At 33.2% G+C, this 17263-nt stretch overlaps 1 protein-coding gene across 1 annotated transcript; it reads right to left on the reverse strand.

Moving 5' to 3' along the window:
- Positions 1-13541: 13541 nt before the first annotated feature.
- On the reverse strand, positions 13542-15670 carry LOC114406567 (protein PHYTOCHROME KINASE SUBSTRATE 4-like). Its single transcript, XM_028369308.1, has one exon. The coding sequence runs from the start codon at positions 15268-15270 to the stop codon at positions 13729-13731; it is 1542 nt and encodes a 513-aa protein (XP_028225109.1). The 5' UTR covers positions 15271-15670; the 3' UTR covers positions 13542-13728.
- Between the last annotated feature and the right edge of the window lie 1593 nt (positions 15671-17263).

A 17263-nucleotide genomic window follows, 5' to 3' on the forward strand; every position in this document is an offset into this window, starting at 1 on the left:
GCTTCCTTGTGTTTCTTCAAAACCTCCACTAGCCGAGATTCCTCCTCCTTTCTCAAGGAGTTACTGATGATCATTGGACTTGCTTCATTCTCCCCCAAGAACACATATTTCAAATGCTCTAGTAGAATTTTTAACTCCACCTTGGCCTTCTCTGCAGGAATGTCCTTCTTCAAATCTTCAAACATAACTTTTTCAGAAGAACTTCCTTCCAATCCCTCTAATTCTTCCAGGCAGTTCTGCAATTCTTTTTCTTCCTCTTTTGTTAGACAATTTGTAGTATTAGTTAGTGCTTTTTATAATGGGGACTGCAATACCATAGCTCTAGCCACCATGTCCACCTTATGCTTAATCTTCTCTAGTTTAAAATAGGCTTTGTGGTCACTTGGATGCTTCATTGCATCGAACAAATTGAAAGTAATCTTTTGATCATCTACACTCATCTCAAGGTTACCTATTGCTATATCAACCACACAATTGGCTGTCAACATGAACGGACAGCCTAAAATCACAAAATCTGCACGGAAAATGAAGTGACACACTTTGACCAATACATCCTCAACTACACCATATAGTCGTGTGATTGAGCGATCCACTAGCTACAGTGTCATTCTAGTTGGTAGGATCTCCAACTTGCCTATCCTTCTACACATGGATAGGAAATCAAATTTATACTAGCCCCTAAGTCAATAAGCATTTTTCCAATTGACACAACACCAATTGAGCAAGGGATAGTAACACTCCCTGGATCTTTATATTTTGGTGGAAGGATCCTCTGGATGACAGCACTACAATTGCCTTCCACCACAATGTTGTCGCTGTGGATGTATTTGCCCTTCTTGGTCAATAGATCTTTGATAAACTTGGAGTAGAGTGGAATTTGTTGCAAGGTTTTTCCAAACGGAATAATGATTTCCAATTTCTTGAAAATATCAAGCAAATGAGCAACGTGTTGTTCCTTGTCCTTCTTAGACGGCACCAAGAGATATGGTGCTTCCTTTCCAGGACTTGGGATAACCTCCTTCTTCTTCTCTCTTGCCAACTCACTCTTAGTCTTTTTCTCCTCCTCACTATTTCTTTTTTTGGCATTTTTTCATTTTTTTCTTCCTCAACTTCTTTTATTTTTCTCTCCTCCATCTGATCTTCTTCTTTTTCTTTTTATCTCTCAACTCCTAACTCATTTTCTTCACTTATCCTACTTTCATTCTCCACAATGATCTCTCTATTACTTCTGGTCATAATAGCCTTGCATTCTTCTTTAGGATTTTTCTCAGTGTTAGCTCCAAAACCTCCAGAAGAACTCTCAGCTATTTGCTTGGCCAGCTGTCCCACTTGGATCTCCAGGTTCTTGATGGTTGGCTCAGTGCTCTTATGATTAGACATTGAAACCTGCATAAACTGAGCTAAATTTTCTTCCATCTTGGTGGTCCTCTCATACGAGTTAGACCCTTGAGTAGGAGGTCTGTTGGAAGGTCCTCCTTGGTCTTTGTTGAACTGGTTCCCTGGATGTGACCTCCATCCTTGCCTTTGATTTTGATTGAAATCCCCTCCTTGCTAGTAACCTGAAAAGCTGCCTGAATGAAATCCTTGTCTGTTTTGATTCCCCATGTAGTTTACCTCTTTGGCTGAATCATCTTGGGGTATACAACAGCCGGATTCATGAGCTTCTCCACAAATATTGTAGCCTCCAACCTGTATAACTGCTGAATGAGAGGGCTGAGCTACTTGTAACTGTGTTGGCAATTTGCTAAGTGTTTCTATAAGTGATTCCAGCTACTTGGCTAACAGCTTATTCTGTGCCAACAATGCGTCATGTGAAGAGAGTTCCAACAGGCTTCGTTTGGTGGGTATATGTGTTCTATCACGCAAAATAGCATGGTCACTAGTAGCCATATTCTTAATGAGCTCCATTTCTTCCTCTGGAGTCTTCAACTTAATTTTTCCTTTAGCAGAAGCATTTAACAATTGCTTGGACTATGGCCTCAAACCATCAATAAAGATATTCAATTGAATATGTTTAGTGAATCCATAAGTAGGTGTCTTCCGCAGCAAACCACAGAATCTTTCTAGTGCTTCACTCAAAGACTCATCTGAAAACTAATGGAATGAGGAAATAACTGTCTTGCCCTCAACTGTCTTTGATTCAGGAAAGTACTTCTTCAAAAAAATTTCTACTACTTCCTCCCATGTCTTCAAGTTATTCCCCTTGAAAGAATGCAACCATCTCTTAGCTTCACCAACCAAGGAGAATGAGAACAAGCTCAACCTTATTGCATCTTCTGGCACTCCTGCGATCTTCATTGTATTGCAGATTTCTATGTAAGTTGCAAGGTATGCATAAAGGTTTTCATTGGGCAGACCATGGAATAGATTTCCTTGAATCAGCTGGATCAAGGAATGTGGATAGGAAATATTATGTGCTTAGACTTCTGGCTGTGCAATGCTTGTGAAAAATTGCGGCACGGTGGAGCTGGAGTAGTCCTCAAGAGTAACCCTATGTGGTTGCTCGTCGGCCATGATCTGAGCTTCCGATACAACAACTTCGGATTCCCTCAAGTTTGCTGGAAATGATGAAGATGATTCGGATGAAAGAGTTCTCTCGGTGCTTGAATTAACTATTCTGTCCTGCTAAGCCTTTCTCCTTCTTTCTGCGTTATTTCTCCTGCAAGTAACTTCAATCTCCAAATCTAGTGGAGCTAAATCCCCTGTTGAAGAATTATCTCGCATACAAGAAGCAACTAAACAGAGCAGCAGCTAACCAAGTCGAGAGAAAAAAAATTGAATTCTAACTATTCACACGAATTAATCAAAGAATAAAGAATAAATGTTTCCAAACTAAATGATACTATCTAAGTGGAAAGAAAAAAATTCCTCGGCAATGGTGCCAAAAACTTGTTTGTGTGTCGGCAAGTGTACCGATTTGCACAAGTAGTATATAAAATGGTAAGACCGAGTATCGTATCCACAAGGAATTTGTTTCACCTAGACCATGTATATTCAGTATGTAAACACTTATAAGGATTGAAATAAAGCAAATGTTGAGTTTTGTACTATAAAATCCATTTGAACAAAAATAGAATATTTAAAGCTATAACAAAAATGAAAACTATCAAGTTAAAAGCGTTAGGGAGTGTCCTACTGAATTTCTCTTGCTGTATAAAATGTGTTTTTTTCTATTTAACATTATCCTAGTGTTCTCACACTAAGAAATTACTCAAACCATGTTTCCTCACATAAATGAGCCTAACTCTCTTTAGCCTTTGTTCTTGATTCCTCAACAAACTTGTTCTAAAAGAGTTGCATTAAGCCTACAGTGTAAAATAAACTAGATCACTGCACTCTATTCCTAGACATACAGATTTCTAGCTTGCTCTATCAAGTTCTAAGGTTTTAAAGTATTTGTCCAATACTAAAAAGCCTAACTACACATACAAATGGGTGATCAAGCCACAAGCATGTAAAATAAGCATAGATAGAAGCAAAGAACACAGAAAAATAACATTAAATAGATAGTAATAGTATTAGATCAAGAGGTTTAGTAGTAACTCCCCAACAAAGAGGCTTAGCCTTCCATTACAAGCAAAGCTTCACAAAACAAGAAGAAAACTATTTTTGGTGAGAGAAAAATGGAAGAAAATGGTGGAGAATGTCTTCTCCAGCCTTTCAACCCTAAATCTCTCTATTTTTCATGAAGCTAAGCTCTCTTTACTGCTCTCAACCCGTTCTTTCTTGAAATTCTACCAACTTCAATGTTTTAAAGGCTCTTGGACTCTTCAGCTTCCGAAGGCTCGCTTAACGAGCATGTCTCGCTAAGCGAGAGTAAGTGAAAATTTGCTAAGCGAGCATGGGCGGCTAAGTGCAAGAAGAGACAAGGTCCTCGCTGGGCGGGTTGGTTGCGCGCTGGGCGTGCGGATCTCTAACTTATCCTCTTCTAGGGTTTCCCATCCGCTAAGCGAGCTGGATGTCTCGCTAAGTGGATGCATCTCGCATAGTCAATCTGCCTCGCTAAGTGAGTCATCAACAACTTTTACCTTCTCTTCTTTGGCCTGAAACTGAGTTGGATTTAACATTAGGTCATAAAATTGGAGTTTCTACTCTATAAAATCACTCAATAAGAAAAATATGTACAATTTCTACAAAAAGAACCATAAATTGGAGGCACATTGCTATTTCCTTGCAAATTTTCAATACCAAACTAACTTATGAATAACAACTAATAGTAGCCCACAAACCCATTTGTCCGACTCTAATAATGAGCTTGAGTGCAATCTATTTGTTTTATTTGACAACCAACTTGTTTTCTTTCACATGTTGGGTTCATTTTAGGATAAAATGATATCTTTAATTTCAATTTCATGCTCAAGTCAAATATCAAATCTTAGGTATTAATTAAAAAATTTAAGTGTCGAATCACTTGTATCAATAATTTTTTTTGAACACTTGCCCTTTAATTCATAAGAAAAAAAGATATTGATTAGTTAGAAAATTATTTGGCCTAATATATATACTATAAACGCAATACTACATATAAACAAATATATAAGTTATATTAATACTCAAAATAACAAATATGAATTTAAAAAAAAATATTTTAACATAAATAACATTGTAAAACGATACATATCTATTTAGTACTAATAAATATATTTTAATTAAGTTGTACAATATAAATAATATTATATTATTAATTAAGTCAATACCATATATTATTTATTATAAATAATATTTTATCTCTCATAAACCTATAAAAAAATTGTATGTATGATTAAATTACATTTTCCATTATCGAAACTCACCTGATTTGTTTGTGGAACACTAGGAGTGTGTTTTGTTGCGAAAAAAATAAGAGAAAAAAGAATACAAATTTAAAAATATGTATAAGTCGTATACCTCTATCACTTTATTTTAATTCAAATATTTTTTTCTTATTTTTGATTGCTGAATGAACAAGAAGACAAATGCTTGCACTTGCACAGTGCTTAGTTGTTTGTTGGGTTAAATTAAAGTATAAAAAAAAACTTGGGTTTTGATTCTCCATGCCATGGCTTCTCTTGTACTTCCTCTCTCTCTATTTGTGCGTCCCAATATTAGAAACCAAGTTTCCACTGTTGCTGCTTCATCATCAGATATTAAAGAAGATACATCAACTTGGCATGTGAGATGGGAAAAGCAAAGAGAAAATGATGATCTAGATAATGGGTTGGAGGATATCATAGGATAGAAGATTCTGCAAGAGCCAAGAGTTAGTATCCATTTGATATAGTCAAAAAGAGATATATGTATTGGTCATGAAAATCATCGATTTGTGATAAATTATGATTGTCATCCTTGCAAAATGAACGAGTAACATTGTTCAATTTATCATTTTCTGTCATTTTTCTTTAACTATCAACTCTTTTCTGTTCTGTTTTTCGTATGTGCTTTGTTTCTATTTATAAACTGAGATATAATGCATACAGCATATTGAAATTTTACCACATTATTTCTGCTTTCTCCCTTGATGCTTTACGTATGAAACCTAGATAATTCCGTGGTTTGAAGATACGATGTTTATGGGTTGGTTGTCTAACCTTTTTAAAAATTGATTAGAAGAATTTATAAAAAATTGATTTATTTTTAGATGTTTTGTAAAAAGCATTTTTTTTAAATCTCAAAATAATAAAAAATCTTATTTATTTTAAAATTAAACAAATTAACTATTTTTATAGCGCTAAGAAGAATATTTGAGACAAATTATGAATTTGAGATGATCCATTACAAGTCAAGCTTTGATGGTGTATCTGTAGAACTCTAGCGCTTACTTTAAGCTTACAAGAATTTGAGAAGAATCTTATTTTTGAGTTTCTTACTTTAAGCTTGTTAGACTTACTTAAAGGGTTCTTATTGTTGTAATAATTGTTTCTTGTGTAATGAGGCATGAGAGATGCTTCTAAGCTAAATCCTTTGATTTGCAGTGTTGTTATTAACGAATTGCATTTAGGATTCTATGTTTTACATCTATGAAAGTCTCAATATGAGTAGAGTCAGCTCAACGTGGGACCTAAAGCAAATTCTGAGATTCTGAGACTTTTTTTTTTTATATTTTAAATAAAAGAACTATAGGTTAAATTTTTTGTCAATTTATGTCACATGTTTTATTTATAAAAGCTAATAGTAATTGGTAAAGGGGAAAGGGAGAGTATAGTTCTTTATAAAGCATATTAGCTTCATTTAGCAATTATCATATGCTAAATGAGGGATATTTTTAGAGATTTTTTTTCTAAAAAAAATAACATGGAGGGGATGTATAAGTAAAAGGGGCTGCATTTATCAATTATTATATGCTAATTCAATGTTGTTTATCCTTATTAGGCTTCGATTAAGGTGACCTCAGCCCTTTATTCAAATGAATTTATAATTTTTTTTAAAATAAATATTTTATTCAAATGAATTTCTAAAATATTTATCTATTACAACAATAAATTCTAAAACTTATTAGTTTCTTGAAAAGGATATTTAAATAAAATATGAAGGGGGTGAATAAGTAAAGGTGACAATTGCCATATGCTGATTCAATAACATTTATCCTTATTGGGTTTCAATCAAGGGGGCCCAAGCCCTTTATTCAAATATATACCTATGTATTCAATGATATTTAAACATATTAAGCCTCGATTAAGGTAGCTCAAGCCTTCTATTCAAATGAATATTTTGAACGTTTATCCATTGCAAAAATAAATTCCCAAACTTAATTTCTCGATAGAGGATATTTTATAAAAAATTTAAAAATATAGAGGGAGTGTATAAGTAAAAATGGGAGTCGCATTTAGCAATTGTCATTTGCTAATTCACTGACGTTTATCCTTATTGGGCATGAATCAAAGTGGCCCAAGTCCTTTATTCAAATACGAGTGCTGCTATTTCTACCTCAATTCTGCTCTTTCCACCTCCATCCTTCTCAAAATAGGCAAATGAACAATTCTACCCTTCTATCATTTCCCTACATATCCTTCCCCCCCTCTCATCAAAAGCAATCCTACAGTGCACCCCACCCTTTTCCCCTTCTTTTTTCGTTCTCTACCTACTTAACCTCATTTTGCATCGCTTGTAACCTCATTTCATGGCACACTTTAGGCCTTATTTTCATTTTTGCATGTGGTTGTCATTAGTTGGCCTTCATTTCCATTTTCGTTTGAGGTATTTTTATTTTACATTTAGATCAAATAGAATAGAAATTTCATTTTGTTGAGAGACAAAATAGAATCGTGATTCCATTATATGTATGGGGTGACACATAACAGAATCATAACGGAATGTATCTGGTTTGGACCTAACTCATCTTTATAAAACTAACTTATAAAGTGAGAGTTGTTATCTAATTATATATATACTCTAATTTGGTAATATCACTAGTTGATGTGTGGTGATGGAGTTTCACCAAATATTTTGAGGGGGCTAAAAGAATAAGACATTAATGTACTCAAAATTATAAATAACAAAATTTTGTAACTCAAAATTAAAAAACAAATTAATAAGAAATTAATGAAAAATATAAGCACATATTAAACTATTCCAATAGAGAAAAGATATTTCATATGATTAAGATAAGAGACAATAAAAGCTTTGTTATTTTTTTAAAAATTAAACTTATTATATATATATATATATATATATATATATATTAATATGAAAAAAGTTAATAAAACTTTCACTTTTAAGTCTAACAACTACATGATCTAAGTCAATTTTCGTTCTTTTATAATGAAAAATTTGTGTTCAATTCTTACTTTGTGTGAAAAGCTCCACCACTATTGATGTGTATTACTAACACACACCCCTCATGAGTTTGCATGACTGGACATCTAATTTGGTCATATTTCTAGTTGATGTGATATTTTCAATACACACATCCTCATGTTGAGGATTAATCATTTCAAAAGTAAAATTTGTAAGATTGAATATTTGTGGATGATTCAATAGTGACCCAAAAATATTCTCGATTTATAAGTAGAAAGTTTCTCTCATCCTTTACTAATAAGGGCTAAATTTTCAAAAATTAGAAATGTCAAAATAGGAATAAAATCTGATATTATTAGAAATGCTCAAAAAATATTATATTTGTAAAGAAGAAACATAAATAAACTCTTCTGAATGTGAAAAATACACTAGGTTAATATTAATTATTAGTGTAAAGTATAATTTTTTTATACTAGTATTTGATTATACTACTATTAGTATTATTCTATTGAATATTAATATGTTCAACAACATAACCAATTTTGGATCTAATTTAATTTTATAAAATTAATTTATAAATAAGATAAAAATTTTCTCTTATTTATATATATTATTTTGACTATATTATTAATTGATGTAAGATTTTCAACCTTACATTCATAAAAAAGAATAGAAAAGAAAAGAGTTAAACTTGCCCTCAAGTCAACCGACACCTCTTTAAATAGCTGTTGTTAGGAATCAAGTTACATTAATTCAGATCAAGATATTAATACTTGTTCTCATTATGAGCCTCCACATGATTAGAATGTATTAAAAAAATCACATACTATTAGAAATGTTCTAATTGAAAAGATAGACATGAATACAATTACCAATAGCCTCTAGCAGGCAGTCTTGGTATCTCTGTTCCTCACAAGTCACAGTTTTCAGGGATGCCCTTCAAATGATTCTGTTTTCTTTTTGTGACGATCTGAATGGACCCAGGTGAGGTGAGTCTGTCACCACCACCATTTGGTTCGACTAGTCAATACGTCTCTCACGTCCCTTTCACTTCAAATCCAAAGTCTTTGTCCCTCTCTGTCTGTGGCTTGAACTCGTGGAATAGTTCCCATGCATTATTATGTCCATTACATGTCAACAAATGGTGCACTGAGATAGATTTTGCTCAAGTAATGATGCTGATACATAATCCACTCCTCACGTCTAGTCCTAAATCCACGAGCTGTAAATGTGGCCACAAATCAGTTTCCTACCCTTAATTTTTAAATAATGCATGCTCCACACACACTCACTTACTCATATATTAATTTGTATTTATAGGATAAGTAGCAAAATTGATTCTTGAACCCATGACCAACAGGTCACCAAGGCACAACTTTACCGCTGCACCAAGGCTCGAACCCTTGAAAATGTAATACGAAGATAAATTAATTTTAAAGGATAAAAATATAAATTTAATTCTGAATGTATGAAAAATTTATGAAATTATTTTATTATTAAATTATAATATTTAATAATAAATTATATTTTTTAAGGTCGATTTCACATAATAATAAAGTTTATAATTAATCTGTTATTAAATTATTTTTAATATTAATTTGTTGTATTTTTTAAGTATTCAATAATTAAATTTAATTTTTTTTATCTTTTTATGACTAATTTATCAATGTCACGTACTTTTAATAATGATATAATATGATAAAAAAGAAAAAAATAATAATAAGTATTTACAGAGTGTTTCATCCATTAACTTGATGTAAGATGCATGTATGCCTTGGTGATTAGGAGCATCGCTCTTTAGTTTGAAAAAGTCTGAGCCCCATGCACATAGCAAAGTTAAAGGATGCCCTGTTAAGCCATGTGAGATGATAACATTATTTGGTTCTGATTGATTTCGATACTGATTTTAGCTATAACAGTACACGTGCTAAAGAAGGTATAAAGTGTTGCATCTATTTTTGCTTTAGAAGTAATAAAATTCTTGTTAGAAACTAAAATGATCGAAAAACAGATACAGATAAGATCGTTCATTCATTCTCTATATTTGTTTCGAAGATGCATGGTGTCTGAAAAATTAGTTAGCTTCTTCTACAACGAAAGCTGAAATGTATAACTTCTTATATATTGAACCTATAATTATTTTGTTGTTATACGTAACATTTTTCCATGGTGTTTTATAGTTTTATGATATATAATCCAACTAATCACGTCAACTTTAATTAATTGATTTCGGGAAAGAATCAAGTTAGGGAACTATAAAATATTCACTGCTCAAATAGACCAGTCTCATGATTTCTAATAAATAATATATCACTGTATCAAAAGTTTTTTAAAATTATTTTTTATTATAAATTCAGCTAAAATATATATTTATCAACTCTGACATTTATCACATTATATTATAATATATACTTTACATTTTATATAAATAAATATTTTAGATATTACAAATTAATTCATATTCTTTTTCATCTCCTATAATGAAAATTTCAAAGTTCATCAATTACACCATTAATTATCATCACGATAGATATGTCAATATTTATCTCCATAGGAACAGCTCCTACTATCAAGGAAAGTCATTTTACTTAATTCTTATGATCAGAAAGGATACCAAACAATCACTAAATCAATAAAAATATTAATAAAGATATATTATATACGGTGGCAAATTTAGGATCCTAAATTAGAGGGGACAATTTATTTAAAATAGTAAAAAATAATAATTAATATTATGAAAGAGGTAAAGAAATAGGAGCTTGGAGAGTCTAATACACAAAATTAGGATGAAAAAATCTACACTCCACATATTTATATATACTTTTGAAAAAAAATGAGAAATGCATTTGCACTCCCTCATTATAATGTGGATCCACCATTGATTATATATATATATATATATATAATTATTGAATATATTTTTTTATCTACAAATAATCTATATTTATTAAAATAATGTGATAGGACAAGGTACAAGAAGATACCTATCCCCACACAAGATTACATCAGTATCCTACATTCATAATGCCATCGAGAATGGTTAGTTGTATTTATGTAAATCAACTAATGATCTAAGGGCCTAAGAGAATGCAACTTATGCAAGTATATATCTACAGTATATTAACGACAATAAATAAACTCTAATTAAATACCTTACGTCAGTCTATACATATAATTATTAAAATTTATTCTTGGATTTAATTTGATTTCTTACACCTTTTAATTTTGTATAAATAAATAATTTTAAATATTACAAAATAACTCATATTCAGTTTTCATAACTAATAATGAAACTTTCAAAGTTTGTCAATAACACCAATAATTTTCATCACGAGAGATACGTCAATATCTATCTCCATACGTACGGCTCCTACTATATATCAAGAAAAATCATTTTACTTAATTCTTATGATCAGAAAGCACACCAAACAATCATTAAGTCAATAAAATAATAATAAATATTTATTATATAGATTGATAAAATTATTCTTAGATCTGTTTTCGTAAGTTTTTAAACAGAAAGGAATTATATTTTTTCTTTTATTTTATTTTTCATGAAAAGTAAATGTAACATAAAATAGAATTCAAGTATAAAATAGCCTTTTGAATTTCAACTCGCAAATGAATTGCCTAGCCAGCTCTATATATATATTGAATTTTTTGCATTCCATGATATTATTCTACACATATAGAATCCAAATGTACTAACCAATGCCATGTGATTTTGTATTAGATCCAATATTAATAGGACCCACATATTCAATTCTATATGTCGTTATTACGTATGCTAGACATATGTACCATTTAATTTAGTGGTCCACAAATTTAAGTGAAAATAATAACAAACTTTTTTTGAACGAAAAATAACAAATAATAACGATATAAATGAAATATTTTTTTTATTTAAATAGTTAAACAAACTTGCATATATGCATTGCTTCGTGGCCTTGTATAGTAATGATTGATATTTGATACACTTCTTTCCACTCTAAACATCTCATTAATATTTATAATTTTTTAATCATATCATGTTATTTATTTATCTTATTTACATTTTAAATTTTGTCCCTTCTTTTTCTTGTTTGATGTCTAATAACTTGGGGTCTACCATTCAATTTTCTATCAGGAGAAATGCTAGGAACATTTGGAGTCGCAGCTATATATGCATGGATTGGGTTTCAATTTTTATTGCCAAATAATATGGAAATGCACTTCTGGCAGCACAACGAGTTTGTAAGGAAGGGAAAAGCAAGGGTTTTGCAGTGGGGGCATGGTTAACGTTTATTTGGTCCTTATGGTGCCATCATAATGATATCATTTTTAATAATGCACAAATTAGTTCAGACTATGTCATGGAGATAGTCACACTTAGATCATGGATGTTAGCTACATCATTTTTTGGATACACAATTTCAAGGGTAATTTTGGATGATTAGCTAGCTAGTGTCATATACACGCATCATGGATAGGCTTTATAAGAATTTTTCTTTTGTTGTTTTATGCAATTTTCTGTTGTGTTAGAGGATTTATAGCTAACGTTTCTCTTATACTTTTAATGCAAAGCTGCGGAGGGTTTACGTGGGAATAGTTATGTTATGATTGTTTTTCATATTTGCATCTCATGTTACCTGGTTTGTTTATAAGAGATGTTGTGGTTGTAGTTTGTTGGTACCTCATGTGCCTTTGAATTAATGAAATTTGATTCGGCTGTTATAATTATTATTTTGAAAAACAGTAAAAAGATTTAGCGAACAATTGAAGGAATGTCAAAATTGACAACTTTTTGAAGCAAAATATAAATGGAAATAAAATTGCAACAAAACCAAACTTTCAGGCAAAAATTTCAATTAAACCATATAATTATGCTCACACATACTCATTTTTTTTTTTTATCATATTTAATTCTTCTCATCTCTCACCCAATCTTCACGTGAAGGTTTAGAATTTTCCAAATGCAATTAATAATCAATAACTCCATGTGATTTTGCATGTAGACCCGATAATAATACAGGACCCACAAATTCTACATATTATTACTGTATACGCAAGATACATGCATACGTTTACGGGAAGAAAAAAAAAATCTACGATATTGTACGGAACATTTATGGAATTAAGCTCAAATTCCACTATGTAGGTTTTCTTTTTTCATCGGTGCATGCCACATATTTGAATGCTAAAACAAATACTACCTGACCATTAACCCAATATTGCCCTTCATTGTAGCAATTTGTGGTATTAATTATCTTAGAAATTAAAAAAACAAAGAGAAGAATAAAAAACATTTGAAGGGAAATTCTTTTTCAAATTTTTTTGCAATATGTGATATTAATTAACTTAACAATTTTTTAATAAATTAAACTTGTTACTGATTAAATAATTTTAAAAAAGCATTTATCATATGAATAATAAATAAATAAGTGTCATTTTAAGCTTACAAATTATACAAATTAACGTTTGAAATTGATTATAAAAATTAAAATTATGGTTATTTTAAAAATAAGAGATTAAATATCTCAATTGAAAAATACAAGATTAAAATGATAAAATTTTGAAAATAAAAAATAAAATATATTAATTAAAAAAATGAAAAAAAATCATAGATTTAAAAAATAGTGGAATGAAATGAAAATTATATTTTAGCCGAGAGAGAAAAAATTATCTACTTATAATACAAGGATCTTAGATAATCATCTGATCAATCACAAATCACCTATGGTAGTTCAAGGAATGGCTGTTTACACTTTATAAGCATAACTCTCAAATTAAAATTGTTTGCAACATAAAAAAAAAACATCATATCTCATAAACAACGACATTCTATCCAGAAAAGAACGTGACCCCAACGGATATATATAAATGGAACAGGAAAACAAAAGGCGACAGAATAATTCAAAACGGAGGAAGGAACAAACAAAACGGAAAAAGCGCGCGCGGACGTTATTCTCGGGGTCTTGTTTGTTTGGGAGAGAAGAAGAGAAGGTGCATGAATGCGCGCGCGCGCAACGCAAATGGCTATGTCGCGAAAGCAAGCGACACGCGAGGTGCGTTGCGGTGACCCCTAGCATGAGCAAGTGGTGGCTTATTTACACTCCCAATCACGTTCACATGTGATGATAACGATGACGTGGCATTTCTTTGTCCCTCTGATCCACATTTCACCGGTTGCGGCCCCACGCTAACCGCCTTCTGGCTCCGACAGCTCACCAACAAACCGTTTCCACCTTTCCGCTTCCACTTTTCTTCGACGACGACGCCGTTGGAAACGGCGTCGTCGTGTCCCTCCGCGGTGGTCACGCTCCACTCGATGCTCGCCTCGCTCGGCTCGTAGCATTCGGTTATCGTTGGAGTGGTTGAACCTTCGTCCATGCTTCTTCTGCCGTAGAAGAATCCTGTCGCGGTGGAGGTGGCGGTGGCGGTGGTGGAGGTCGAGGCGGAAGCGGAGGCGGTGGCGGAGGCTTCGTCGAACGAGTCTCTGCTGTTGCGGCGGTACGCGGCGGGGTAGGTCGACTGCGTCGCGGTGGAGAAGCTCTCGATCTCGAAGAGATCGGAGCTCGCGTCGCTCGCGGCGTCGTCTTCCACGACGTTTGCCTTCGCCGGGAACGGGAAGTTGAGCTGCTTCGGCGACGGATTCGGAGACGGCTCGTCCGGCGGACGGAAAACCTCCAGGGATTCACGCGGCGGATCTTCCTCGACGACGCTGTTAACGTTCGCGAGTTTTAGTTTCGAGATTGAATTGTTAGGGTGTAGCACAGGGAAAGTGAATCCATCAGTGAACGGTACTCTCACAGAGCTAACAACTCTGTGAGAGTTAGAATTATTAAATTGTTGCGATTTTGCAGCGACAATTGTTGCGGTTGCTGGTGCTAATGCTGGTATTGGTGCTGGGGTTTGATTCAGAATCCAATTATTCGGTGTGATGTGATTACGAACGTTGTTGTTGTTGTGATGTTCGTAATCTCTTTCTTGTTGCGATATCTGAGATTTGGATTCTTGTGTTGATTCTTTGACTCGAACTGATTTTTTCCCCGTGCAAGGACATTTCCGCCTTAGGAGCCAAATTGATTTGGAGAATTTGGGGTTTGGGAGGTTTTTAGGGTTTTGAGGGTTTTGCATTGAGACAGGGATTGCCCCTGGAGGGTGAGATAGCAACCCTGTCTGGCTGTTCCAGCTGGCTTCTGAGGAAGCCGTTGGAGTTGCCGTGTGGAACGATTGGGCTCTGTAGTTTCTGATTTGGGCATAGCTGTCCACAGAGGATGAAGCAGAGGAGTATCTGGTTGCTTCTGTGATGATGGCATCACCCCTCTCTGGAATTCTCTCCATGGGAGAGACTCTGCTGATGCTAACCTTTTGAATATTGTTAGCATTGTTGTTGTTGTTGTTGCTGCTGTCATCATCATTGAAGTATTTGCGAGCATCGAATATGCTAAGCTCAGTAGTGGCATCTTCAATAGGTGCAGCAGTAGTAATTGGTGTTGCCTTGTTATCTGGTCTGAGATAGGATGAGAAAGAAGCATCTCTATTTCTCACCGTCTTCGTCAGTATCTCTCTTTCCATTAAAATATATGTTTTTGCAACTGAAAAAAACTGAGCTGTTGTTACATTTGGAATTCCTTGTGCTGATATATATGTGTTGAGGTTAAGGTCTCTGTTCTCACTTGTCCTGACACTGATTAATTATGAGGCTGTAAAAACTAGTAACATCGTTTGCCCTTCTGGTCCTTTTTTTTTTTTTTTATAATTTTTCTTGCCTCTGTAATGAAACAAATTCCCCCCAACCTATGATCTGACTCATTCACTTTCTCGGTGTATTTTGAGTAAACAACAAAAGTCTGAATTTTAAAAGCGGAATGTCCTGACTAGATTATGATATCTGTGTAGATAGAGTGATGGAATGGCCAATTATGTGTGATACTTCATCATTTGGATGCATCATGGCCATCTGTTAGTAGCTATCTCTGTCTACAGAGTTAATCATTGAGAAAAAGTTCTATGACTTTCGATTTGTAGGCTAAAGATAACAGTAGCTTGGGCTGTCACAGATCACAGTTAAATGAAAAAAAAGGGTACAACAAGAAACGTATTTACTTTTTCTACACAATTTTAGGAGTTATATTATGTTAATCATAGTTTCAAGCAACACATTGTTTTTAAACATTTTTCACTAAGTTACTTCTCTCCATTACATCATGCATCTTATCACATACAAAACTCTTGTATGAAATGTTGTACAGAGTTGAAGTATAACTAACATTTCTCCAATTTAATAGGTTGATGATTCTCCATGCGTGTAAAATTTCTATCAGGTACAGTTTATTAAAATAGAGATGTACTAGATCTTGACAATGCTTCTTGGATTCTTAGTTGTATTATATCAGATAGTTATTTATATGTGCAAATGCAACAAGCTGGATGCTACATCTCAAATTCAGTTGGTAGGTAGACCTATTATACATGTATACAGTAAGCTATTGTCAAAATATAATTAATGTTGCTTTAGGACTTTATGTGATATATGATACAGACATTTTAAGCACTTTGAATTAATTATTGACCTCTTTTATTGCTATAACTCATCTTGGAATGACAGAAGATAGTTAGGTCCATGCTGTATGGCTCTTAAGAGCCTCATAAGACTCCAGAGTCCAGGACAATTAAGTTTACTATTTGAGAGACATAAAAATTGCTTGAATCACTTTTCTCCTTGATGGATTGTTTCCCAAATCAAGATCTGTGACTGTTTCTCCCGTTCTTTTCCTTTTTTTTTTCTAAGTTTTCCTCTTGATGTGGCCGCCTGATAAGTTTGGTGGTGCTGATTGAATAAAGTAGGCAAAGAAGCACGTCCTATCTGACATCAAACATCAGCCAGGTAGTAACGTGAATGAGTGAGGGTCCATTGCATTTGACATTTAGGGATGAAGGTATGTCTGCACTCTTGGGAGACAATAAAGAACTGTCTTTATGGGTTTACCCAATCCATTATCAGAGGTGGATTGGTTTTGAAAGCAGTGCATGGTGGGTCACCATTAACCTTCTAGGTAACATGGACTGCTTTGTTGCCTGCCTTTAGACAATTTATGCATGGCTCTTGAGCAGGTGATGGCCCTCATTTTGCCTTAGGAACAAGATTTTGGTCACATTCTTTCTATCAGATAATATATTATAATTTTTTTACTCGACAAATTCTTTAACTTGTCATCAACCTCTTTTCTTTTACAAAATTTAGCTCAGGTGATATTGCTGAATAATACAAATTGATGTTACTGTCTCTTTAGTGAAAAAGGATGCTGTCTTTTGCACATGATACAGTGCACTACTAATTTCTTGTGATGTTACTGTTTTTTATCTTCTTTTTTGGTTTCTTCTTTCTTCTTGGTAATCCTGTTAGCTGGGGGAATAAGATTCTCTCTCAGGAACATCTTAGTATGTACATTATGTGTGTGAAAATAACATAGAAGCTTGAGGAGACTCCTTTCAAAACCTGTTTATGTTGAAGCTTCAAAGCCTGACGTTTTACATATATGTTTTTGTATAATAGGTGGATAATGTG

The sequence above is a fragment of the Glycine soja genome, chromosome 3, assembly GCF_004193775.1.
Source record: "Glycine soja cultivar W05 chromosome 3, ASM419377v2, whole genome shotgun sequence".
Classification (NCBI taxonomy): domain Eukaryota; kingdom Viridiplantae; phylum Streptophyta; class Magnoliopsida; order Fabales; family Fabaceae; genus Glycine; species Glycine soja.

What these genes read in the sequence shown, in the direction of transcription:
- LOC114406567 (XM_028369308.1), bottom strand. Translation starts at nt 15,270, where the DNA reads ATGGAAAGAGAGATACTGACGAAGACGGTGAGAAATAGAGATGCTTCT.